The 25,271-nt window shown below is 36.3% G+C and overlaps 6 protein-coding genes across 6 annotated transcripts; 4 read left to right on the top strand and 2 right to left on the bottom strand.

Annotated features, from left to right (window-relative positions):
- Positions 1–981: 981 nt before the first annotated feature.
- LOC100185646 lies at positions 982–6,098 on the top strand. The gene is made up of 12 exons (XM_002121166.5): positions 982–1,104; positions 1,282–1,383; positions 1,475–1,656; positions 1,715–1,832; positions 1,942–2,065; positions 2,459–2,628; positions 3,063–3,326; positions 3,865–4,099; positions 4,314–4,414; positions 4,776–4,908; positions 5,188–5,355; positions 5,761–6,098. Exons 1-12 carry the CDS (start codon positions 1,047–1,049, stop codon positions 5,951–5,953), a joined length of 1,848 nt encoding a protein of 615 aa, XP_002121202.3. The 5' UTR covers positions 982–1,046; the 3' UTR covers positions 5,954–6,098.
- Positions 6,099–6,633: 535 nt separating this feature from the next.
- Positions 6,634–7,492, top strand: LOC100175455 (NADH dehydrogenase [ubiquinone] 1 alpha subcomplex subunit 12). The gene has a single exon (XM_004225466.4). It carries the CDS (start codon positions 6,747–6,749, stop codon positions 7,206–7,208), a length of 462 nt encoding a protein of 153 aa, XP_004225514.1. The 5' UTR covers positions 6,634–6,746; the 3' UTR covers positions 7,209–7,492.
- Positions 7,493–7,496: 4 nt separating this feature from the next.
- On the top strand, positions 7,497–11,461 carry LOC100178513 (diphosphomevalonate decarboxylase). The gene is made up of 4 exons (XM_026837339.1): positions 7,497–9,514; positions 10,007–10,139; positions 10,569–10,649; positions 11,045–11,461. Exon 1 carries the CDS (start codon positions 7,607–7,609, stop codon positions 8,753–8,755), a length of 1,149 nt encoding a protein of 382 aa, XP_026693140.1. The 5' UTR covers positions 7,497–7,606; the 3' UTR covers positions 8,756–9,514; positions 10,007–10,139; positions 10,569–10,649; positions 11,045–11,461.
- On the top strand, positions 9,216–11,305 carry LOC100177773 (nucleoside diphosphate-linked moiety X motif 8-like). The gene is made up of 4 exons (XM_002126610.3): positions 9,216–9,514; positions 10,007–10,139; positions 10,569–10,649; positions 11,045–11,305. The coding sequence occupies exons 1-4, from the start codon at positions 9,216–9,218 to the stop codon at positions 11,303–11,305; spliced, it is 774 nt and encodes a 257-aa protein (XP_002126646.1).
- A 65-nt stretch (positions 11,462–11,526) lies between the features above and the next one.
- Positions 11,527–17,937, bottom strand: LOC100180876 (uncharacterized protein C1orf158 homolog). Its single transcript, XM_009863906.3, has 6 exons — positions 17,749–17,937; positions 15,116–15,253; positions 14,222–14,373; positions 13,259–13,401; positions 12,343–12,533; positions 11,527–11,854 (listed from the first exon to the last, which is right to left on the bottom strand). The coding sequence occupies exons 2-6, from the start codon at positions 15,224–15,226 to the stop codon at positions 11,768–11,770; spliced, it is 684 nt and encodes a 227-aa protein (XP_009862208.1). The 5' UTR covers positions 15,227–15,253; positions 17,749–17,937; the 3' UTR covers positions 11,527–11,767.
- Positions 17,938–20,412: 2,475 nt separating this feature from the next.
- Positions 20,413–22,932, bottom strand: LOC100182467. The gene is made up of 2 exons (XM_002120886.5): positions 22,425–22,932; positions 20,413–22,026 (listed from the first exon to the last, which is right to left on the bottom strand). Exons 1-2 carry the CDS (start codon positions 22,860–22,862, stop codon positions 20,992–20,994), a joined length of 1,473 nt encoding a protein of 490 aa, XP_002120922.1. The 5' UTR covers positions 22,863–22,932; the 3' UTR covers positions 20,413–20,991.
- Positions 22,933–25,271: the final 2,339 nt, after the last annotated feature.

Here is a 25,271-nt window from a genome sequence, read left to right as displayed (position 1 = left end):
TGGTTTAATAAATAAACTACATTCAGCACTGTGTTATTGTTTTATTCACGAAAACAATTTATTTAACATTTTTTCTGGAGCTGATCCATTCGTGTGAAAATGGGCATTCAAAACATAAATCTGACAGTAAAGTGGGATTCTTTTACAAAATGTTTTGGATATCAGATCACGCACGACCCGATCTTCGTCGTCAGAATCAACTGTCATAATGATTATTTTTGGAGCCGTAACCCAACGTTCACGCAACTCCATAAACATGTATTCTACATCATGCCTTTTTCCCTTTTAGAATCATTTAACGTTTTAGATGCGTTAAGCCATACTACGGCAGAGGTACGCCGTTGTCTTTGTATTCTTTGCACAGATTCCGACCAAAATTTACAAACTCGTTGTTTCGGTAGCAAATGTACAATCGGCAGGTACGATAAGATTTTATCCAAAATCACTTCCATATTCATCAAAACATAATTACTTCTGTCTCCGCTGTTATCCATACCTTTTTCTGAAGACAGGCGCCGAAATATATTTTCTTATCCTGTTGTATTATTCGTCGTATTCAAGCCTCGGTGAACCACGGGTGATCTTAGTACATAGTATACAGAGCGAAACTATTCACCACCATTTGTGTTCTTTCCTACTGATGCTATCAATGCTTACCTTAGCGTCGATGCAACGAGCATAAAATAAAGTGTATATGGTAAGTTGGTAACAGTCTATAAAAAGTGTGTATGGTAAAGTCTTCCATATCTCTTATTGAAAGTAAATTAATCCGAAACGTGTGAGGTATTCCAAGTTTACATATACAGCACATTTGAATCCATATAGGATAAATCCTGTGGAAAGAATAAACGATTCATATCCGTAAACCGGAATGCTAAAGCAAATCATCTCCTTGTTATTGATGACGCACTTCCGCATATGACGTCACGAGTTACGTCACCACAGGAAAGGGGGAATCACCACTTGGGTATAAAAGTAGCGATTCAATCTCACTTATCATCAAGTTTTATTCTCTCTTCTAACTAAGCGACATCGAAGATTGAAATATGAAAACTATTTGTCTAATGCTGAGCTGGTTTCTGTTGTGCGCCGAAGTCGCGGCCGGTAAGTAGTTTTTTATGGGACGTTAATTCTTCTATCGTGCGTGTAATCAATGTAGCTTATATATAACTCCTTTATTACTATACCACTACTATACACTAATACTATATATACAATATATGTATAGTAGTATAGTTATATAGGCTATATACATTGTTGTAATGCAAATCTTACTTTCAGGAGTAGAAATGGCAAAATGCGACGATGTGTACATTGCTGAAGACTCAGGGAAAATAAGCGGGGCTGACACCCCAAATACAATTGATATTAGCCGATGCATCAGTAAGTTCGTCATATCCTAACATAGGTTGATAAAAATATCAAACAGCACGTTACACATAAAAAAATAAATTATATACGTATTTATTTGTAGAATCTACCCACGACACGCAAATTGTATGCTCTTTCGACGTTTCTAAGTGTACAAAAGTTTGCTCGACACTTGGTTATAAGACTGACGAATTTGGTTGCGTTTCCAGCTGTGACTGTAACTCGAACGGTTTTATTGAGGAGGACATAAAATACGACGAAAAAGACATCGTGCAAATTAAAAACGTAAACTGTGTTTTAAAAAACTTACAGCATTGTTTTACAAAATTGATTAATTTTACAGGCATATGATAAAATTCCGAAAGGTGCTTCCGAAGCTGCGTCAATTGGAATTAAGTTATGGAACGAAAACGTGGTGAACGGACGACCCAAAGTTCCTTATGTAATTGACAGTGACATGTGTAAGTTATAAAATTAAAATTATTACAAACTAGAAACCTGAAAACAATAATTTTATGGGTAACTTGAAAATTATAAACTTGAAATATTATATCGAATAATTTTTTTTAGCAACCAAAGCAAGAGCGGCAATTAGTCAGGGGATAGCTTCTTACAGTGAAGACACTTGTATTGACTTTGTGGCAAGAACCAATGAAGTGAACTACATTATATTTGTATCTAAAGGAGGTTGTTGGTAAGAATTGTTCGTTATATTTGCATGCAAGTTTAAAACAGACATCGGGCACAATGTGTACGGAACGAAACACCTGTTTATAAATACACTGCTGCTGTCGTTGCCCTGCCGAGGGTAATCAAATTACATTCATTCATTCGTTCTTTCTTTAATATTTTTTCTACATGACTAAATATCTTACATATAGTAGCGGGGGTCTAGGATAGGACAAAATTTCATTTTATTTTCCCATCCTATTTGGTAAGAACCAAAAACATTTAAAGAATTACAAAACCGTATCCTCCCATAGACCGTTGTTAATTGTTTAAAACATGATCAGGATATTCGAATATTATGTACTAAAGGTCCCGTCTCCCCCCACCCTATTGTATATACACCTCGCATTTTTTTCAGGTCGTACGTTGGTAGACGAGGAGGAAAACAGGAAATTTCGATCGGTATCGGTTGCGCATGGAAAGGAATAGTTCAACACGAGCTTATGCATGCGCTTGGGTTCTGGCATGAACAATCTAGACCTGATCGTGACGATTACATTAGAATAATCGAAGAAAATATAATTGAAGGTAAAATTGCGTTAGATGTTAAGTGATTGTAGTCCTGAACTAAAAATGAAAGATTCCGGCGTGGGGGAAAATTGGTTAGAGTGCTCAGATAACGGCAATCGCTTCTAACCCAGTGGTCACACTTGAAATTACGTATATAGTAGTGTGGGGAAGATGGGACACCTTATTATTCTATTTTTTGGTCCCATTTGGTAGTAAACAAAGAACATTTAAAGAATTGTAAAACCGTCTCCTCACGACTCCCATAGACTGTTGTTAATTGTTAAAAACACGATTATGATATCGGATATCATGTTCTAAAGGTGTCCCATCTTCCCCTATCCTACTTTATGTGGTAACTTGAAACAGGCATAAGGTGTGCGAAACAGAATACTAGTATAACAACTTTCGTTGCCCCGCTACGCGATGATAAAAGTCGCTTTCATTTATTCCAGGAAAACAACACAACTTTAACAAAAGAAATTCGATAAATTCTCTCGGATCCAACTACGACATTCAATCTATAATGCATTACGGGGGGTTTGCGTTTTCAAAGAACCGAGAAGCGACTATCGTTGATCGGAAAACAAATCAGCCAGTTAAATCACAACGAGAAGGCTTCACTGAAGAAGACAAGAAACAATTAAATCGTCTCTATCGTTGTCCATCGGTCGTGCCAGTTACAACCGCTAGACCTACAACTACAACTCAAGTCGCAGGTTTGTACTTTAAATTTTTTTAAAGGATTTCTTTTTAATTTATGTAGTATTGTCGGATAACATTTATAAACTTTAGCCCATGTAAATGTCCCAAATTCCCTATTCATGTTCCCAAATTCCCAATTAACAACGCTCGTTTATAGCTACAGTTATACATTATCATGTTAATAATATTCAACCATTCAATGGGACACAAAAAGAAAATAAAAAACATTTTTATCCCAACCCACTTTATAGTACTTTATAGGGTAAGATTTGATAATTATTCAACTGTTTCTTGTTTACTATTAATTAAAACGATTACAAATACAGTATAATGATAGCATCCTATGCCCCAACTTAATATACAGTAGGGTGGGGGAAGGTGAAACACCTTTAGCACATAATATCCAAATATCCTGATCATGTCTTAAACAGGTAACAACGGTCTATTGGAATCGTGAGAATACAGTTTAGAATTTATTTCTTTGTTTACTGCCACATCAAACTTTTTCTACAGTACTATATATACAAATGTAACCAGTTCAATTTCGTTTAGTTTCTTGGACAAATTGGGGAGCATGGAGTACGTGTTCAGTGACATGTGGGGTGGGAGTTGCTCGTCGCAGTCGGCAATGCTTGGATGTGTCTAGTGTTGTCAGTTCAGGGTGTATAGGACAAGCTATTTCCACCAAGTCATGTGAACAAAGCAAATGTACTTCCACTTCTTCGTGGGGTCACTGGGGGTCTTGGGGTTCGTGTCCTAGAACATGCGGGACAGGTTTTCAATGGAGGTATGTGCCACCTAATGTTTATTGGATTGTGTGTTTTTCCCGGTGTTTTTATAGACGAATATAGTAGACAACTTTTTCTTTTGATGTTTGTGTTTTAACAAGTATACAGATTGTCTGTTTTTTGTATTTTGACGAGTACACGATCATTTTTGTATTATGACAAGTATATAGGACATTTTTTGTCTTTTGCTTAGTATAGGATTTATATTTAAAGGTACCGAGGTTGTGTGAACGGAGTCAGTGGTTCAGCTGGTTGTTTAGGTTCGTCTTGGAGCGGAAGGGTTTGCAACACTAACAAATGTCCAACCAAGCCACGTAAGTTATTATACACATACCTTTTTATAGATTAACACCAGCCACTATAAGCACGTTAAGTTAGCACACATTTAGCTTTGGCGGTAAACATTGAATAGGTGCTTTGTAATTCTCTGGGATAGCCCGTATATCATTCTTGCATTCGGTTAATGAATAGGCCTACTTAGTTAAAAAGTGAAAACTGTCAGGTTTTCTTTAACCGCGAAAAAAGTAATGAATAATAGAAACTGTGATAGACAGCATGCAACCATATACAACTGTGTTTTTACGGTGAAAAACTTCTAGTATTTGAATTACAGCAGGTAAACACATTTAAGTATTTTTCTAGTATTTAAACTACAAGTAAACACATTCAATGCAGGCCTCACGTTGTTCACGATTAATTCTGTATCTACTTCTACGCGGTCGTTTTGTCGTTGGGGTAAAATTTACACCGGGGATTTTAACAACGATGGTCGATCCGATTTGCTCTGTTATTACAAAAGTGATTGGGTGTAAGTAAAATATGATTTAAAATTGATTGAAAACGCAACGATGTTTTTATTCTCATTATCACTTAAAAACTGCCTAACCAAACAGCTTGGTGGATTACATAAAACACGGGGGTTCTGTTTTATCTCATGGCTTCGGTGCCTTTAACGTTCCTTTTTTTAGTTACATCTTAATTTGTTTTATTAAATTGCATAACCATATAAGTTAATTTATATTAAGTTGTGGGTTAAGTGGTGATTTGCTTTTAAAATAAAAATAAAATTTATGTTATTTTATTGCAGGCAAATATCGTACGGTTCTACAAACGCGGGATATTCGATAGTAGGTTCGGAAGGACCGACCAAGCTGTGCAAATTCTCACCGAGTCTCATTGTTTCTGGCAAAGTGTTTGTTGGTGATTTTAATGGTGATGGAAAAGACGATTTGATGTGCAGAGATGATATTAGCGGGTGAGTTACGATATCGTTTGTTAATAATTTATTTTTACTGTGTCTTTCTATAGCATTGCTGGTTTATGAACTATATGTAGCCTCTAGCTTTGTTGTTTTACAATTTACAGCACTAAATCTTGCGCAGTCCGTAAAAGGTTATCTTTAAATTGACAGCTATACAATAGGAAAAAATGATATATATAAACCTTCAAAATTACACATATGGTAAAAATCGTAAACGGACCGAAGTGTATAAACAGAACACTCGTGTTACAGCGACTGTTTTTGCGATGCCACGCAAAGATAAAACAATTTACGTTCATTCAAACAGTTGAATTTTATTGGTTATAAACAAGCCTTTAACACTAACACTTTAAAAACCTTTCGCCGAGACGCCCAATGAAATATAAATTCTTGTACCAGGAGAATGAAAATTCTATTCATTGGGATTCGGGGTTTCAGCAACGATGACGTAGATTGGGAAGGTGAAATTCCAACTATGTGTGGATCAGCAGATCAACTTTCTGTTGGAGACGTGGACGGAGATGGTGATACTGATCTTGTGTGTCAAAAATCATCTGGACTTATTTCAGTTTTTGGAAACCAGTTTAAATGATCTTGTTTTGCAGAGTTTTTTTTGATTATGGTGGTCGTGTAGTCGGAGATTATTTAACTGTTATATCTTTTTTTTTGGTGATTGTATTTGAACGGATATTGTTTTTTTTAGTAGGTGTTCAAATAAACTTTTTTTAAAAGTAAAAGTTCGTCGTGTTATACTAAGCCGTGGTTGCACTACACCGGGGTGCAGTGTCGTATCATAGCCCCGCGAACCCGCAGCAGCTGGGTGAAGAAAATAAAGTAGCGGCCCACTATAATACCGAATATAAAACAAGTGCTTGCATTTGTTGCTTGTATGCACAAATAGGTTAAAATAAAAGTATATGATAAAATTCTGCTGGCGTCAAAATATAAAGTATTTTGTAATAATAATTACATTATCAATCTGTTCGATTATTTTACTCCATGCGTTACCAGGAGGCAATTTAGTTAAACATCATAAGATTATTATAACTTCTAACATTAACTAACTATTGCATTATTAAAGTGTTTTCAAAATCCAAATTACAAACATTTTAAAGCGATAACAAGGTTAATTAGTGTAATTACAACTAATTACCGCGTACCGTAAAAAAGTTAAGTAAAATTATGCTAACTATAATACGTGCTCAATCATTAGAGCTATGTTATCTTGTTTATAATTCTGTGGCAACTCTGCTAATATCTGTTATAATCTCTCGGAATCTGGTGATTTCCCTTATGTTCTAACTTTAAGGTCACTGGCCGTCTTTGCTAACATTTGTGCAAGTGAATGAAAACGTATTGTGCAGAAAGACAGAAAGTCGCCCATTATGAGTTTAATACAGCGCCTTCGCCGTCAGTTTGTGGTTCCATTTAGTGAAATGATGAAGCACTTTCGTCATAACTACGAAACTGACGGCGGATACTTTCAACGTTTCCGCGGCGTTTTTATCCAAATGAGCAGAATGAATGAAATCAAATACGGAACTCACGTTGGAACTGACGAGCTGGGGAACAAATATTACGAAAACAACAGATATTTCGTTGGACGCAATCGTTGGGTCGACTTTAACAAAGACACCTGGAAAAACAAGTGGGATTTCAATGCAAGCCAAATCACCCCTGAATGGCATCGTTGGTTGCATTACATGACTGATGACACGCCTACAGTTAAACCGCCAACACAAAGAAAGTTCCTGCTTACCCACACAAGAAACCTGACTGGGACTAAGGATTGCTATGTTCCTTATTCGACAACAAAACCCAAAATCGAAGCATGGAAACCTGAATAAAATAAACAATAGTTTAAAAACAGTAGATACTTATGTGTTTGATTGTAATTTATTATTGGTTAACGATTCTACTCAACTCGTACAATGCGTATTGTTTCATTGGTGTCATTTTTGGATTCAAAATTAGGAGTATTGAAGTAAAAATAGAATATTGTTTAAATTAAAAGTATTGGGTGCATATGCCAATTACATTGAAATTTCCAAATCAATTGATTTAAAGTTCAAACGTTTTTTTTGTCTAGCTTATGCATACATTGATATAAAATTTTGTTTAAAACATCTAGGGTTAACAGTTAGGTGTAGATTTTATAATTGGTTTTTAACCTCAACATTTAAACACTGACACTTTAACCTGAAAGAAGATCACTATTCTTTATTTAAACATCTTAAGATTATATATGGAGGAAATGCAAGAGGAAGAGCAGGTGAGGAAGATAACTTGTTGTGCTCCAATTAACATCGCCATCATAAAGTACTGGGGAAAGTTATGTGAAGTTGAGAACTTGCCGCTTAATTCTTCATTCAGTATCACTTTAAATTATCATGACTTGTGTACTACTACCACTGTGACCACTGCACCTTCATATGTTAAAGATCAGGTTTATGTAAACGATCTGTGGCAGGATATTAATGAAAATCCAAGGTTGAAAGTTTGTTTTGAAGAAATGCGTAGACTCGCTAGGAAACAAGCAATCAGTGAAAATGCTGCAGCTAAAGAATTAATGTCGTGCTCGAAAAAGATTCATGTCCAGTCTGTGAACAATTTTCCTACCAAAGCAGGGCTGGCTTCGTCTGCATCAGGTTATGCTGCTTTGACCTTTGCTCTTGGTCAGTTACTTGGTGTAAAGGGAGACCTGTCTGGTGTGGCAAGAAGAGGTTCTGGTAGTGCATGCAGAAGTATGTGTGGTGGATTTGTAGAATGGCTCAAGTCTGAAGAGTCCAAGAATAGTACTGCCAAACAATTTGTTGATGAAACTCACTGGCCTGAACTACGTGTGTTTATTTTGGTAGTTTCGTCCAAGCAAAAATCATTTGGCAGCACTGTTGGCATGCAGCGTAGTGTTGAAACATCTGCATTGCTTAAACATCGTATAGAAAACATTGTCCCACACCGGATAAAAGTTTTAAAACAAGCTGTACTCGAGAAAGACTTTTGTTTATTTGCCGAAATTTGTATGAAGGAAAGTAACCAACTACACGCAATATGTATGGATACATTTCCACCGTTACGTTATCTTAATAATGTTTCGGAAAAGATTATGAACTTTGTTTATTCGTATAACGAAAGATGTGGAAGCACTCGAGTAGCATACACCTTTGATGCTGGACCAAACGCTTTTCTCTTTACCCTCGCACCATTTGCAGAGGATCTTGCCAACCAAATTTACCAAGTTTTTCCACCAAGTAAAGACTGCACGGACACTTTTTTTAAAACCACCGAAGAGTTTTCATTTCCTAATGGAAAAATTGTGCCAGATGTTACAGACTGTGGACTAATTGAATATGTTATATGTACTAAACCTGGCCCAGGACCACAAATAGTTTAATAGATTTTGAATCCTGAGTACTTGATATTTGCATTATGAATTTACTTGTTAGGCCATTAAATAGTAATTAATAAATGTTCTTCTAGTCCAGTGGTATGTTTAAACTGAAAAGCAGTATTGGGATATTAGTAGACCATCACTTTTTCCAAACTGGTATTTTTATTATGAAATTACATATTAGGCTATTAAATAATAATTAATAAATGTACTTCTAGCTACTAGTATGTTTAAACTGACCATCTAATTTAAGCAGTATAGGGATATTAATAGACCATCACTTTTTTCAAACTGATATTTTTATAATGAATTTACATATTTACTTATTAGGCTATTAAACAGTAAATAATAAATGCACTTTAGCTACTATTATGTTTAAACTAAATGCCTGATTTAAGCAGTATTGGAACAGTAATAAACCATTACTTTTTTTGCATGACACAGAAGGTTTTTTACCATTTTAATGTTAAGAACATCAATTTGTATCCGGCTATTCAAAAGCCGCATAAAATATAACACTAGAACAGCTCAAAACCAACTCCATGCTACACATTGTATATTCTCAACTGAAAATGTAAAGAAACATGTCGTCAAAATAGCGGAGTCTCTTACATCAGAACTTAGTTATTCCAACTCAATCAAGCGGCTTAAGTTAAAGAATCAAGCTGCTGTGCTTGTCCCACTATGTACAGTGAATGGGGAACTTTGTTTACTTTTTACTGTACGCTCTAACAATCTTCCTACTCATAAAGGGCAGATAAGGTATGTTTGTGGTTTTGGTAAGCTAATCTTTAAAATGTAATTGGCAATCACTAAAACTTTTAGGAATCAAACCCTTAAGTGCATGCAGCTTTTTTGGTGTCATGACTCCATGGTTACAATTATAGCATCAAAAGTAAAAAATATTGGTTTGAATGCTCAATACTTGCCATTATGACTGTATGTGACCTTGGAAGACACTTAATAACAATTTCTCCAACCCATTAGTTAGTATTAGTAATAAGTTGTTCAATCTGTCAGCCATAAAAAAATTTAAATTATTAAAGTTGCATACAAGCTTGTAATAGGGCATCGGGTAAATGAAATTATTAATAACACACCATGTGTTTTTATAAAAACCAATAGTGCCCCTGTGCCCCATGTGAGGATAAAAAAAGTCTTCATTCTTTTACCTTGAAAATGGCATTTTCATTTCTTGTGTGATTTCAGAACATGCCTACAAGACCAAAACTAAAATTTTCAATTTCTTTTTAGTTTTCCTGGAGGAGGGGTTAAACATGGTGATACAGGGGCAGTTGATGCTGCCTTACGCGAGACAGAGGAAGAAATTGGGTTTCCTCGAAATAAAGTTGATGTTTGGACAACTTTACCCCATATTTCAAACCATGTATAAAAAGTTTTTCAATTTTTATTTTTTTTTATATTATAAAAGTTCTTTTTAAACGTATTTGCAGTTTTTAATACCTGTAACAGTTGTTATAAAATAAAAACAATTTTGCTATATAGGCTAAATACAGCATAAAAACCGGGCAGTTGTTACACTCCATAAAAATTGATCTTCTAAAGAGCAAACAATTTGCAAAGTTTTATTATTATAACATGAATGCAATGATATAATTAGGTCTCTAAAAAATAAATATATTATTTTTACAGAATAAAAAAGGTATTTGTTACACTAAATAGAAAAGGATCTTCTAAATTGCAATCAATCTGCGAGATTTTATTATTATAACATGAATGTAATGATATAATTAGGTCGAGCTTTTCCAGTTGTTTGTATTTGTCTGCCTCTAATTCATTAATAAATCTGTTACAGACGCGAACAGCTGCTGTAATACCAGTAGTTGGTTACCTTGGTGAAGTTAATATTGAAGATATGGTACCTGACAGAAATGAGGTAACACTACCTAAATTTGACATGTAGCTACTTACAAACTATTCTAACTAAAAATTATATTTCAACTTAACCACTCAATGGTATTTAATGACTGTCATTTTCTGCTAATTACCTTTTCTTCGTTTTTTAATTAATCTGACCTTTATCACTGTATTTTAAAAATATAAGTTTTTAAAGTTTTTTTATCCACTGTTGGTTTGCTGCTAATTACATTTTCTTCGTTGTTTTAATTAATCTCTGTATTAACCATATTTCAGGAGATTAATAAGTTTATGGTAGAATTTAGACCTTCAAAAATATGCAACTTATGTTTAAAAATATGCAACAATAAAAGTTTGATTGGCCAGAAATTGGCCGCGGTCTTTGATAAAAACTACCATTGTTTTATATTCAAGGTAACAGAAATTTTCACTGTGTCGCTGACCAACCTTGTGAACAATGCCAGCTATACTCGATTTCGAATCAAGGCCAAGAAACGTTCTGAACACGATTATGTGATGCCCGTTTATTTCACCCAGTATAGAATATGGGGACTTACTGCGAATATTGTTGACACAGTTCTTTCTATTCTTAAATCAGACTCGTATAATCAACTAGCTGAAGGAAAGTTTACTGTCAAAGTTAAATTAAGTTCGGATGTAAAAATAGGTCTATAGAATAAGGTCTATATAGAATATAGGTCAATTTGTTTTTACGATACTGCTTTAGTTCTTTAATACCTTTAAACAATATTTCCTTTTAAGTGTCAAAATTTATTTATTTTATCAATTGTTTTAGAATAATAATGTCAAATTGCTATAAAAAGCAACATATACTTGCCAAATTGTTCTTTTGTTGTGAGTCGTTGTTTTTTTTTGTGCATTTGTGCAAAGTGGTATTGTATGTAAATCATATTTTATTTTAATCTGAAAAGACAGTGGTATCCACTATACAAGGAAGTGAAAGTTAAACAATCTCGATGGCGTAAAAGTCATGAAAAGTTGGAACTTTTAACAATGGAACTTTTAACAATATATAATCTAAATCTATTCCAGTAACTGTCAGGTGGGTGAAAAGTGCAATAAGGTGTTTTATGTATTTCAAAGTTAGCATGGATGTGAAAGTAAAGAGATGTTGAGTTAAACTGCAGAAGGTGGCGTAACTTGAGGTGGATATTCCGGTGCCATGTTGAACGGCGTTCTTCGTAACCACAAGTCTTTATTAATCTGAAAATATCTTAGTCGTTAGATGTTATTTTGGTAATCAGTAAGCAAATTGTAGTTTATATATTAGGGCAAAGTGTGCAACCTGTCCGGTGGTCAGAAAAGGAAAGTTGTGCAGCTCGCGAAACCAGCTGCATATTATTCACTAAATTTATTTGATTTGGCAATACATTAATATAGCAGTTTTTTTTTCGAAATTATTGCGTCCAAACTTGATATTTCTGCAAGGAGATAACCCTCTTTTAAAATGATCTTTTAAAATATAAAATCAAAGACAGAAAGAAACTATTATAGGTCCATGCAAGCCTGTGTTAATGGAAGTATAGCCCGCGGATTCACCCATTAATCTATACCTTGCCCTCCTGTAACTAAGTTTGCACACTCCTGAATTAGCGGAAAGTTTTTACTTTGACATGTTGCGCAGTGGACAAATATTACAAACAGACATTAAAGTACGTATATAGAGTACTTATTTAACAACCAAAGCATACCTTGGTTATTGGGTTAAAATGGCTTGATAAATACTTTGGAGCTGAGGCAAATCTATGTGGGAATGCTGTATGAGGATGTTGTGTGTATGCCTTTCTATAGTCTGTAATGTAATGGCCTTGTCTTTCTGCCTTCAGCTCACTTGTCCATCTTCTGCTCATTTTGTTGTGTAATCCGAAGTTGGTTGGGACGCCTTAATGAATGTAAATTACATTATCTTTGCGTGGCCGGAACATGACAGTCAATAAACATGGGTGTTATGATTGGTTAGAACAATTTTGATATAAATGTCTTGCCCAAGGACACATACACCCACAAAGGCCACAATAATAGCAATGAAGAGCCTTGAACCCATTACCTCTTGGTTACAGACAGTGTGTTGCACAAGGACACATATCCCCACAATAGCAGCAAAGAGCCTTGAACCCATTACCTCTTGGTTAGAGGCAGTGTGTTGCCCAAGGACACATATGCCCACAATGGTAGCAGCGAAGAGCCTTGAACCCATAACTTCTGGGTTAGAGGAAGGCCAGCTAACAAACTGCGCTACCACGTCGGACTAACTTAATGTTGTTGGGTAAAACTAAACATAAATTTTGAGTTGCCAACCTGTTTTGAATTAAAGGTATAACAGTGAAGAAAAACTTTTAATGGCTTTACCTATTCCTAAAGATCATGGTCCAACGAATAAAGATATAATTATCCAGAAATTCACATACATAGTAACTTGTAAACAGACACAATGTGTACGGAACAGAACACACGTGTTATAAAGACTACCGTCGCCAACCCCGAAGGGGTAATAGGTTACATTCATTCATTCATAACACACAAAATTATCGTTGAGGTATATATATATTTTTTAAGAATATATTTTCATAATCGCAAAAAGTTTGTATATAAAAAATATTATTTTACCTTGCATAGGGTAGTCAGATCTTTCAGGAGCCCAAGCAAGTTTATGGCCGTCCCATTTTCGTAGATCAGGCAATTTATCGCCTTCTTCTCTATCTCTCTTGTTGAATTGTTCGTCATACCAAGATATCATGTTGTTGCTGTATCTGTTTTAACATATTGTTGCCGTAGTGTTTTGGTTTAATGCTAACACCATCAAGTGATTGTAAATTGTTAATGTGCAACACTGATCACCTCATGTATGGAATTATTACAATTGATTATTATTCCAAAAATACTGTAACCGAATAAGTGTGTTCAATAATAATAAATAATTCGAATCTGTATTCATTGGCTGGGTTCGGTACTCAGCGTATTGGAATACTACAGTTGCTGTATCTATTTTAACATATTGTTGCTGTATCTATTTAACCTATTGTTGCTGTATCTATTTAACCTATTTTTGCTGTATCTATTTTAACCTATTTTTGCTGTATCTATTTAACCTATTTTTGCTGTATCTATTTAACCTATTTTTGCTGTATCTATTTTAACATAAAAAATAGGCCTACCTACGTCAACTGGGTCATTAATTTGTTTTATGCTTTGGTGACCCTACTTAAAACATCCTTTAGGCGGATGCCTTATGATCGGATACATTTATTCAAGTGAAAAAAATAACAAAAAATCAGGCTGCAGTTTTGTAATTTGTAAGTGTTTTTAATATTGAAATAACCATTATTGGTCTTGTACACAATGTGTATAATATCACATTTTAAGTTTGCATTATGTTTAAATATCTCAAAATTCTGATATCTGGTTTGAAATACATTTTATTTTGTCTCTTTGATTACGGTAGCGAAGATTTAGAAATATTTTAAACGAAAAAAAACAACAGTTGATAAACACGCTTACAGTTAAAAACATATTTACATTTAGTTGAAAGAAAATAAGCGTGGTCGCTACTAAGTCTAACTTATAACTCACGTGTTCCCATGATGTGTAAACAAATGTTGTTTTCTTAAACCTTCATTTCTCATTAATGCTGATCTTCTTATAATAGTATCTGGTTTGTGATCTACATAAAGTTTGAAGTCAGTTCGATGAGTGCTGCTGTTGGAATGCTGGCCACGTTGAAACTGAAATAAATATGCTGGTAATATTTTCCCTTTTGATTGGTGCAATAGTAAACATGTGCAGTTATTTTAAAGAAGGATTTGATTTTGCACTATACCCTGCAGGTCCCTTTAATCAGTGCATGTCCATTATGTCCGCTATGTCCACAATATTCACTATGTCCACTATGTTCACAACATTCCTTACATAGCAGACGTATAGCGGACATAGCGAACTGAATATTGTAGACATAGCGGACATGCACTAATTAAAGGGACCGTACCCTGCTTTTTTATTGATTTTTTAACACCTGTTTCTAACATGTTTACATTATTTGCATTAAAATAAATGAACACTTGTTGAAGAAACAGAAATTAATATATAACTTGTTTTATCCTTGCGTGGCGGAAAGATGACAGAAGGTTATAACGTATAACATGTGCATTCTGTTTCATACACCTTGTGGCAGCTTACGAGTTACCATGTATAGTACTTTGTGGGTGATTTTCTGTATATAGGTGACATTTTAGACAACTCATTAGTGACCACTGGGTTCGATCGACTTCCAATAAGTTTTGACCAATGACACATACGCACACAACGGTAGCAGCGACGGAATCATAAGATAAAACACAGTTCCACAAATTGTCTAATATAATTATTATGGTGAGCAATCGTTAAATTCTAAACTTATAAAACAATCTATTGATTTAATTGGGGTCACATTAGTAAGTATTGATGGAGTTACGCATAACATTTTCTTACGAGTTTGGTTTCTTCGCACCAGTTCCCGATGAGAGTTTTATTTGAATATCTTTGTTCAATTCTCCAACCAGGCATTCCCCATTTTTGGGGATCGCCCTGCGCACCAGCCATTATAGCAAGGGATATTTAACAATAGGTCTAAACAAAGTAAATAGATACTTTTTATGATACACTATTCAAAAGGTGAAAACATTGGAGTTATTTCAGCTTCCCTGGTTGCTATGCTTTTCGTCTTAGTTGCTATACGCCATTTTCAGAACAGCGCCGAAAGCGGAAACTTAAATTGGGTGTTTAAAAAACATAACTTTCTTGTAAATGATATTTGTTCAAACAGTTTTACAAAACTCTTTTGTTTTTTTTGTTAATTCACAAAAATTACAATTGTAATGCGTTCGTTCGTTTGTTCGTTTGTTGGTTCTACATTCGTGAATACGTCACGTATTTCACCACAGGAAAATATCGGGGAAAGTCCCGGGTATGTTTCCCAGGTTTACTTCAGTTCCTCTTGTTGATTTTGCATTAATATTGCTTTGGTCGAACATATTATACTGATTAGCGTTTACGTATATTACAGTTGATAAAAAACGGCTCGTTGCTATATTCTGTTATGGAAGAAACAGCAAAGTTGCATGAAAATCTCGTTCAACTTAACCAAGAAGGAAAGAGGCTTTTCAAAGGATGTTTTTACGCGGACGCATATGAAAAATACGCTGAAGCTGAATGTCTTTTAGACCCAGATGACCCATCAACTCAAATAGATCAGTCGATTGCAGGGGCAGCGCAGTGCCTAAACCAACTTAAAAGATTCGGTGATGCAAACGACGCTTACAACCGTTTATTACAAAGGGTTCAATCTCGTAATGATAAATTAGGCGAGGCCTCTATTAGAATTAACATGGCTGCTTGCTTGTCCTCACTGGGCCAATATGAAAGGGGCCTCCGCGAATGCTGTACGGCATTTCTCTTGGCGCAAAGTGTGGTATATCATTCAGATAAGTGGTTGCTTACAATGCAAGCTACAGTTACATCGGCAGTAAGCAGCGTTAAACAAATGAGAAATACGCAGTCGTTTACGGCGCAAAGCCGCAGGTTGATGACAGAAACAACCACGAAACTTGTCAACCTACTCTCATCCGACGATGTATCCACCACTGCTCCACTATTTCAGCAAGGCATTTTGTTTCTTTACGAGGTCGCAATGTTTTTGCAACATAACCATTCTCACGACAAAGATATCCCACTGCTGGTATCTATACTAAACATACAGAACGTGAGAGACAAGGAAGTCCTCTCCACAGCAAAACTACTCTACCAAATCGCTTACTGCTACTACTGCAAGGGGAACTCATTAGAAGCAAAGAAATATCTTCAAAACTGCATTGAAGTCAGGAAAGCTAAGCCTGATCCTGATGGTTATCAAAAGCAGGAGATTGCCGAGTGTAGAAGTAGACTTGCGTTATGCCATTACAGCACCAACAACTATGAAGACAGTGCCCGTTGTGCTTGGGCCGCCATGACATCTGCGCTTGCAAGAGGTCACCTGTATCACACTATCATATCTACTGCGTTGGAGATCCTGCTTAAAGTTATGGTGAAAATGAATCAGTACTAACTTGCTGTTGATCACGATTGTAAATTGTGAATTCCGAAGTATTTGGAAATCTCTGTTTTATTTGTTTGTGTGAAATTTACTGACGTCGTTTTTGTTCCCATGATGGCTCCTACCACCACATTGTAGTTTTCAACAAGCACCGGACGTGTTACGTAGCACGGAAAAACTGGCGTTCTATAACTCAACATCCATTGCGACATTTTTTGTAAACTCGTATTGTACATACAGTACTGTCGGGTAAGATGGGGCACCTGTAGCATATAATATTCAAACATTCTGAACGTGTTTTAGATAAACAACAACGCTCTTTATAGGAGCCGTAAGAGCCGTGTTGTAACTCTTTAAATGTTATTTGTTCAAATGGGACGAGAAATTAAAATGAAAAAGTGTCCCATCTTACCCCTACCTACTATTCAATTGTATATCATTTGATAGTAATTGAAATTTTACGCGTTTATTGCTTTCTAATATAAAACGATTGATAAAAATGTCCGCGCGCAAGTTTGTTTGATTTTAATAAACGTTAATTAAGATATCATTTTTGTTAAAGGGTTCTATGTTCTACCTGGGTAAGGACCCGCAGCGTGACATCCCATAACATTTGAGATTTAGACCAGGATTAACCCATTATTCCAACACATACATGGTGCTACAGCAAGTATCTCACTACAGATCAGTGTTTCCCAAACTTAAATAGCTCATAACATCAGAGACATTAACAAAAAAGAATCCGAAAATGTCCGATGTTGTTCAAAGCTTTCCGAAAATAATTAATAATAGAATTCTACGTAATGTAACTAGAGAACTATAATTTCGTTCCGCGTGATGGGGCTACAGAGCAGGTACAAAAAACCGCACGGGTGAAAGTTGTTTTGAACATGATTTTTTTAATGTTAATTGATCTTTGTTAGCAGTTGACTAAATGTTAAATATTACAATAAAAGATATCATAACAATCTATGATGGGAGTTGACATTCTTTGAACAATCGTTTCCACGTATTATCAAACTATATAACTTACCGACTCGCGAACTTGTTAAAGAGGTTCCACTCAACCGACAACGAGTTTCGATTCTTTACCAGAAGAAAGAAGCCAACATATAAATTCCAATATAATGAAACCGATTTCGTTTTTTGATTGCACTTTGTATGTTTGTTACTGTTTTATTATCTTCAGCTTCGTCAAACATCCGGGTAAGATTAAATCGGCTTGTAATATAAAACAGTATAGAACAACACACGTTCGATTCTTAACACAACACTGTACGTACTCAGTCGTAACACATTGCCCACGTCTGTTTGCATGCCACTGCGCTGGAGACTAAAAAGTAATTAGCGTGTGAGGGAAATCGAGGGAGCAGGAGCAGGAGGAGCGCATACGGCTCAAAGCACAAAAAGCGAATTTTAGAGAAGACCAGCAAAGACATTGTAACAAATATTAGGGTGGGGAAAATGGGACACCTTTAGCACATGATATCCAAATATCCTGTTCGTGTTTTAAACAATTACCAATGGGAGTAATGTAATTTATCGATGGGAGTAATGAGAATATAGTTTTATAATTCTTTTAATGTTCTTTGTTTATTATTAAATTGGACGAAAAAATACAGTGAAAAGGTGTACCATCTTTCCTCACCCTACTGTATACGCATGTCTTTGCTTGTGTTGATGCGTGCATTGAGCAGAACCGCGACACGGAAATGAATAAATAAATAAATGTAACCTGCTTTATCCTCGCGTGGCCGGAAAACGTCAGTCAATATACCACGGGCGTTTTGTTTCATACACCTCGTGCTATCTTACAATTTACCATGCATGATACTTTGTGGGTGACTGTTTTTGAGAGATTTTTTATTTATGCCTGATAATTTGGACATACCATTAGTGACCTCTGGGTTGGAGCAATTTCCACTTCAACATTACATCTGGGTTAGAGGCAGGCACGGTAACCACTTAATAACCACGACGCCAGACGATGAAATCCGTAGTCGTTGCGCTTGCCAACCCCACTGACGACCCGTAACTTAATTACGAGTATGGTCCTTTCAAAGTTCAGGACACGAAATCTAAGCCGTGAAGACTCGTTTCTTGGGTCGATGTGGACCCAAGGCGATGTAGCCTGACGGTGCACCAGGTCGAGCGGACACTTTTCTCAGCCCACACGTTGTCATCATGCATCTTATGCTTAGTGTCGAGTTATAACATGGATGTCTTCTTCTACACAATCACACATGGTGTATTGATACACCACATGCTCCGTGTCGGGGTATAGCCATAGTATACTGGAGTGAACTATGGTATAGCTGTCTCCTCAGTATGTCGAGGGAGTCTCATCTTTACAGGCCCCCCTCAGATTACCAGAAGCCATGAGTATTACACCCAAGAAGCTTGGCAGCTGTCCCGGGAAAGTGACGTCCAGCACAGCATTATACCCAAGTGTTGTTAATACAGGTGACTCAATGTCGTAGGGTTAATTCCGCTAGGGTATATCTGACTTCTTAGCGCAGCCTCTTAAAACGAGGGTCTATAACCTTTCTTTCTGGAGAAGTACTGATTGAACATTGTCCGGTTTGGCCTCAGGGGTCGACGAGCAAAGTCGGTAGAGCTGTTTATGGCTCTTAATCTTTTCTGCTCACCCTTTTTGGGTCACCAGAACCCGCCCTGCTATATATTTGGGAACACGTAATTTGCTATATTTGCCAAATACCAGACGCGTTGGCAACCTTGGCGAGCATACATTTATAGTGAGTCGGGGGAAGATGGGACACCTTATCATTCTATTTTCTGTCCCATTAGCTAGTAATCAAAGAACATACAAAGAATTCGAAAGCCATATCTTGATGACTCCCATAGACCGTTGTTAACTGTTTAAAACACGATCAGGATATCTGGATATCATGTGCTAAAAGTGTCCTATCGTCTCCCATCCTATACTATATATTAAACTCATATATAAGATATTGCCAAACATGTTGCAATGCACTCATGGTATATACGCCCCCACACGTACATAGATATTACGTAAATTTAATTTTGCTTTATGCTTACCGTAGGTGTGTACGCTGTTTAGAAGCCGAATTTAAAAGTAGAACAAAATCTATATTGCAAGACCTTGATGGTAATCCTTGATTTGTATTTTTACCCAATTAAAAACCTTTCCAAAGTTAGCACATATTAACCCAGCAAATGTCCTTATTCTGTTTTTAACAATTAAAGCGGTATTTTGGAGACGTTAGGACACGGTTAAATAATTCTGTAAATATTCTTTGTTTTCTACGAAATAGACCATGTTTTCTACGAAATATAGCCCCTATAACCTACTCTATATATTTTACGCGCTAAACAACTCTTTTTATCCGCTATTTAAACCATTAGGTGTACTTTGGATTAAGGTCTGGAATTTGTGACTTTTCCACCGACAACACCACGCTACAGACGACAAGGATGCATCACATCTAAAAATAACCACATCATCGATTGGCGTTATAAATCACGCGGTGCTGTCAAATGACTTTTGTTACAGTGTTGAATGTTGTTTGTTGTTTGTACACCGCCCACGCATAGCAAATGCCTTGTATAGTCTGCAGCACTGACTGTGTAAAAGCTGCAATGCATCTACGTCTTGTGATGCGTGGGTGATTTGTTTATTTTGGTTTTAGCTATTACAACAAACTTAAAGGTCTTATACCTCAGAGGTTGCGAAGAGTGGTTTATTGTCACATTAAACGATTTTTAAAGAAGTTTAATTTCTGAGTATATATTCTCATAAGGCCTTATGCGTTGATATAACTATAAAGGATGGTTCAATTGTGTAATACAGTGTCATACGCTTATACACTACAGTACAACTAGTTCCTCAAAACCGACACTGGGCAAAAATAATACGCAGCATTTTTCGAGCATTAAAAAATATAAAAGGGCGGGGAAGATGGGACACCTTTTCATTCTGTTTTCTCGCCCCAATAGGTATATATAGGTAGTAAACATAAAACATTTAAAGAATTACAAAACCGTATCCGCACGACTGTCATAGACCGTTTTTAATTGTTTGAAACACGATCAGGTTATTTGGATATTATGTGCTAAAGATGTCCCATCTTCCCCCAACCTACTATATATACATTTAATGAAGTTACAGGAATAATAAATTAGATAATCACAGTGTCGGTAACAAACGTACACTTTCTTTTCAGATTTTTTTTTCTTTTTTTTATCAGAGTATTTTATAACTTCAGTTTTGATTGGTAAATTATATAGTTCCATTTTATGCATGATCAAACACAGAATCGCTTTTTTCTTCTCCGTCCTCGGATATGGGCAATCCTCTGGAGTTGCATGCAGCTGATGACGAGTCCATGTACGGCGCAATGTTTTTATTGTTCGGAAAAGCTGCTGGAGACCTTGGACCACTGTAGGCGCTGGTACTGGACGTCCTTTGTCTTTTTTCTTGTTCCTTCCAACAATTTGCGCACAGGGGAAAAAGTCTGTCCTTCCAGTCGCCGAAAGAAAATAAGACGCTGCATAGGTTGACCAGCAGGTTCAAATTGTATATAAGGTTCGGTACGATTCTAGGGTGGCCCGAAAATGCGATTGACACAACTGCAGTTACGACATCTGATATAACACATACGATCGCTGTTGCCAGGACTCGCCACATAATGTTAACCAGATGACGCTGGCGGTTGATTTGCTTTTTTTGTCGAAAACTCCGGTACCGATTCGCGGCGTCCGTTTGTACGTTTTTCACGCTGTCCATGTCGCTATCAGAGTCGTATCTTCGAGCCGACGATGCTGGGCCAGTCTGACCATTTGCATGGCCTTTCTGCATTGTTATTCTCAGTGATTTAGGAAACTTGACTTGCCCGCGCTCGGTTGGGGATCGAGGGGACAAAGGCGGGGACGTGGGCGGGTTAACTGTGTACCGAACAGCTTTTGGTTCACTCTTCACCATCGTAGACCTATGTTTCAACAATGGGTACAGGAACAAGGCTAACAGTAGCAGCTGAGACCCAACTGAAGTGAAGGCAAGAATGACATATCTTATACCTGAAGGTATAGGTGCAGTTACGCCTAATTTACAGCCTTCTGGCGAGTCGACCGCTGTGGTAGCAAGGCTGAAGATCAGAGTATTAAGCAGGGATGAACAGATGATAGTAGCTAAGCTTATCCACATAACGACGCCGATCTTTTTCGTTGTTAAATGGTTCATTACAGGATGATTGAGGAAGATACGAAGACGAAACCACAGAGCGGAGTAAATGCAAGTTGCGCATAGTGAGTACGTTATCACAACCACCACCTGAAATTAATAATTATATATATAAAACGATGTTTCAGTTTGTGTAAGCTAAATAATGGCAAGCAGAAAGTGATAAATAAGAAACGAGTTATATACAGTAACGCTATAAAGACTGCGATACGTTAGCTTTTGCAGAAAAGGTATCTCTATGCTTCTATAAATTACAAGAAATGTTAAACCCGTGTGATAACGACTGTCGTTTTCCGGCCACGCGAGGATAAAGTAAGTTACATTCATTACATTCATTCATTAGTTTAGTTGTTTTGCAGCAAAAATGTTATATACATTACAACAGATACGTTTTTATCTTACCGTGAGACCTACAAGTTAAACGTTAAAACACACGACTGTGGTATATTGATTATATATACATATATAGCTTATGAATATTCGTTTACCTGATACACTTTACAGTTCACTCGAACTCCGCTGTAATAAGTACCAAGTTCCAACTGGTCAGCTGCCATGCGTACCACAGCGAAAAACGCTGCGAATATACAAAGGACTCGCAGGGGTCTTGCGGATTTACCAGTTCCGTCCATTCGTCTGCGTTTTCCCCTTTCCCGGTTCGAAGACACGGACTGTCCTCGTTCAACCCCCGCCGAACTGTGTCCTCCCGAAACATCTCTCTCAGTTTTAGTACTCCGTGTCGATAAGTGCCTTCGCTTGAAAAAGTCAATGTTTTGTTGCACGCTGTATGCCAACAGACTTGCAAGGATGTACGTCGCAATTACAGACAGAAGAACGGAGAATACTTCATACGTCATCCAGGTGTGATAAGGAAGGGCGTAAGCTGTTGCCGGTGTCGTGACGTTGTTGGGTGCTTCAGTTGACATTGTATTATCAGGTAAATTTATAATTTTAAGCTTTTTATTACAAATCTATAAAAACGTTATATTTAAAAAAAATACATAGTAGGGTGGGGGAAGATGGAAGATCTTTTCTCGTCCCATTTGTTAGTGAACAAAGAACATTTAAAGAATTACACAACTCTTATATAGACCGTTATTAATTGTTTAAAACACGATCAGGATATTTGGATATGACGTGCTAAAGGTGTCCCGTCTTTCCCCACCCTACTATGTGTTACAATCAGTTTAATTTTCATAACGTAACAACGATTTTTTAATCTATTCATATATGATAGCGAAGATCAAACTATTTTAAACAACGAAGAAAAGAGAATTAGCAACTAAAAACATTACAGTTGTTTATACAGACTCAAGTACAGCATATGTTAAAACTTTCTAACCCTCTTTAAGAAACGCTTAACAACTGGCTTGTTTTACTTCTGCCTTTGCAAAGAATTCGACCCCAATGGCCTTTGCTTATATGCGAATGGTGCGAAACCCATTGAATAGAAAATGCGACACTTCTCTAATTTAATACAGGCCAAGCAATATCCCGTATACAGAAAACTCTCTACATACGTAAGCACGCTACAATCTTAACCGGTAGCGCTTATACTGGTTACAGGCAGGATGTTACCACCACTGGTTATAAGCCTTTGAAAATTTGAATAATCACAGTGACATATTGCGTGTAACCTAAAATATATATAGTAGGGTGGGGTAAGATGGGACTTATTTTCATTCTAATTTCCCGCTCCATTTGGTAGTACACAAAGAACATTCAAATAATTATTAAACCATATCCGCACGACTCCAATAGACCGTTGTTACTGTTTTGAACACGATCAGGATATTTGGAAATTATGTACTGAAGGTGTCCTATCTTCCCCCACTATACTCTATACGTATATACTTACTTCCAGTGGCTAATTCTAATTTTCCATTAAATCTGCACATACTGACTTTGTACCATGGATTTCATGTCGAAATCACCTTAATACTTTCGCAACCTTACGTTGTCGGTTATTCCATACTTTGACCAACTTACCGCAATATCCATCATTTATATATTTCAATGCACCTGCGTCATACACGCTGCCGAATATGTGACGTCATCGCGCACGCGCCTTTTCATGTGTTTCTTTTGCACAGTAGCAGATTGCAACAGACGTATGGCTCGGTGAGTCATTTAACTGAAAGATATAAGATTTGTGGCAGTTTATTAACCGAAGACTCACCTGTTATATTGTCCCATGTTATTGGCGCTGTACCAAACAGAGTTCAACCAAAACGGTTCGACTTACATCATATATTAGGTCGTATCATCTGCGTAAATGAGCGCCTGACACGCACATGTTACAGATACGCGCAGTGTAATATCACACATACAATAGTTACTGTATTTTTTCAGTTATTGAAAACGTGAATACGTCGTAATATTGAAGCTAAATTGTATTTAATTACGTATTTGCACATATATATATGGACTGTATACGTATGTATTACATATTGAATACGTACACACACGTTGTCAGATTATACTCCCGACAAGTTGCGTATTGTGTTCGTTTGGGGTATAAGGAAAGGGATTTACGTCATAGCGTGACGTCGGTGCACATCACAAAATAAACCAAGCAACTAAAATTTTAAACAAAATGAAATAAGAAAGATTCTGTAAATAAAAAGAAATTGTGTGATAAAAAAAAACCGACTAATATTAAACAAATCGGCAAATCTGTTTGGTTGACTCACACATGATATTCGTTCATGAACTTTAAATTACATATTGAGTCCCATTTTTGTGCTAGGAATTTAAATAAATAGGCCATGTTCAAAATACTACATAATACAAAAAAGGGTTGCCAAATAAAATTGCAATAAATACACAGGGTAGAAAATAACGGAAACTTTATAGCTGGTAAACGGAAAAGAACAAAGTATCCCAGATTAGAGTAAATACATTCTTGAATTAAAAAATAAAAAAATAAAATCGCGCCCCTATCGTAACATATTTTGCACGAATCGACATTTTGACCGTAAAATGCTGGTTTTAACCTAAACACTCTATACATATTTCAGTTCAGTTTGTTAAGATTTACGCAATGACACATGCTTTTTCATATATGTGTGTTTCATATATGTGTTCATATAAGTGTGAAACAGAATATACCCATGTTAAAATGATTGTCGTTGCCCCACCACCTGAAGATAATAAAGTGACCATATTATACTGTGGGGGGGGCATATGTGTACTTGGACAAGACACTTAACGACAGTTGCTCCAACCCAGTGGTCGCTAATGGGTTGTCCAAATTATCAGCCACACATAAAAATGAAAAAAGCGTAAGCTTACACGAGCTGAATAAAACAGAACACAGGTGTTATAACGATTGT

Source organism: Ciona intestinalis, chromosome 1, assembly GCF_000224145.3.
Source record: "Ciona intestinalis chromosome 1, KH, whole genome shotgun sequence".
Lineage (NCBI taxonomy): Eukaryota > Metazoa > Chordata > Ascidiacea > Phlebobranchia > Cionidae > Ciona > Ciona intestinalis.
The sequence above is the reverse complement of the archived record's forward strand: the minus strand, read 5'-3'. Positions and strand labels throughout refer to the sequence as shown.

Coding starts and splice junctions, on each gene's coding strand:
- LOC100185646 (XM_002121166.5), top strand. CDS start 1,047: ATGAAAACTATTTGTCTAATGCTGAGCTGGTTTCTGTTGTGCGCCGAA. Junction 1,657..1,714: donor ACATCGTGCAAATTAAAAAC/GTAAACTGTGTT, acceptor TTAATTTTACAG/GCATATGATAAAATTCCGAA. Junction 2,629..3,062: donor CGAAGAAAATATAATTGAAG/GTAAAATTGCGT, acceptor CATTTATTCCAG/GAAAACAACACAACTTTAAC.
- LOC100175455 (XM_004225466.4), top strand. CDS start 6,747: ATGAGTTTAATACAGCGCCTTCGCCGTCAGTTTGTGGTTCCATTTAGT.
- LOC100178513 (XM_026837339.1), top strand. CDS start 7,607: ATGGAGGAAATGCAAGAGGAAGAGCAGGTGAGGAAGATAACTTGTTGT.
- LOC100177773 (XM_002126610.3), top strand. CDS start 9,216: ATGTTAAGAACATCAATTTGTATCCGGCTATTCAAAAGCCGCATAAAA. Junction 9,515..10,006: donor ACTCATAAAGGGCAGATAAG/GTATGTTTGTGG, acceptor ATTTCTTTTTAG/TTTTCCTGGAGGAGGGGTTA. Junction 10,650..11,044: donor TGGTACCTGACAGAAATGAG/GTAACACTACCT, acceptor TTTATATTCAAG/GTAACAGAAATTTTCACTGT.
- LOC100180876 (XM_009863906.3), bottom strand. CDS start 15,226: ATGGCTGGTGCGCAGGGCGATCCCCAAAAATGGGGAATGCCTGGTTGG. Junction 14,374..15,115: donor GGTGCGAAGAAACCAAACTC/GTAAGAAAATGT, acceptor TATTTATTTCAG/TTTCAACGTGGCCAGCATTC. Junction 11,855..12,342: donor ATTTTAACCCAATAACCAAG/GTATGCTTTGGT, acceptor AGATATTTTCAG/ATTAATAAAGACTTGTGGTT.
- LOC100182467 (XM_002120886.5), bottom strand. CDS start 22,862: ATGTCAACTGAAGCACCCAACAACGTCACGACACCGGCAACAGCTTAC. Junction 22,027..22,424: donor TGAACTGTAAAGTGTATCAG/GTAAACGAATAT, acceptor TATTAATTTCAG/GTGGTGGTTGTGATAACGTA.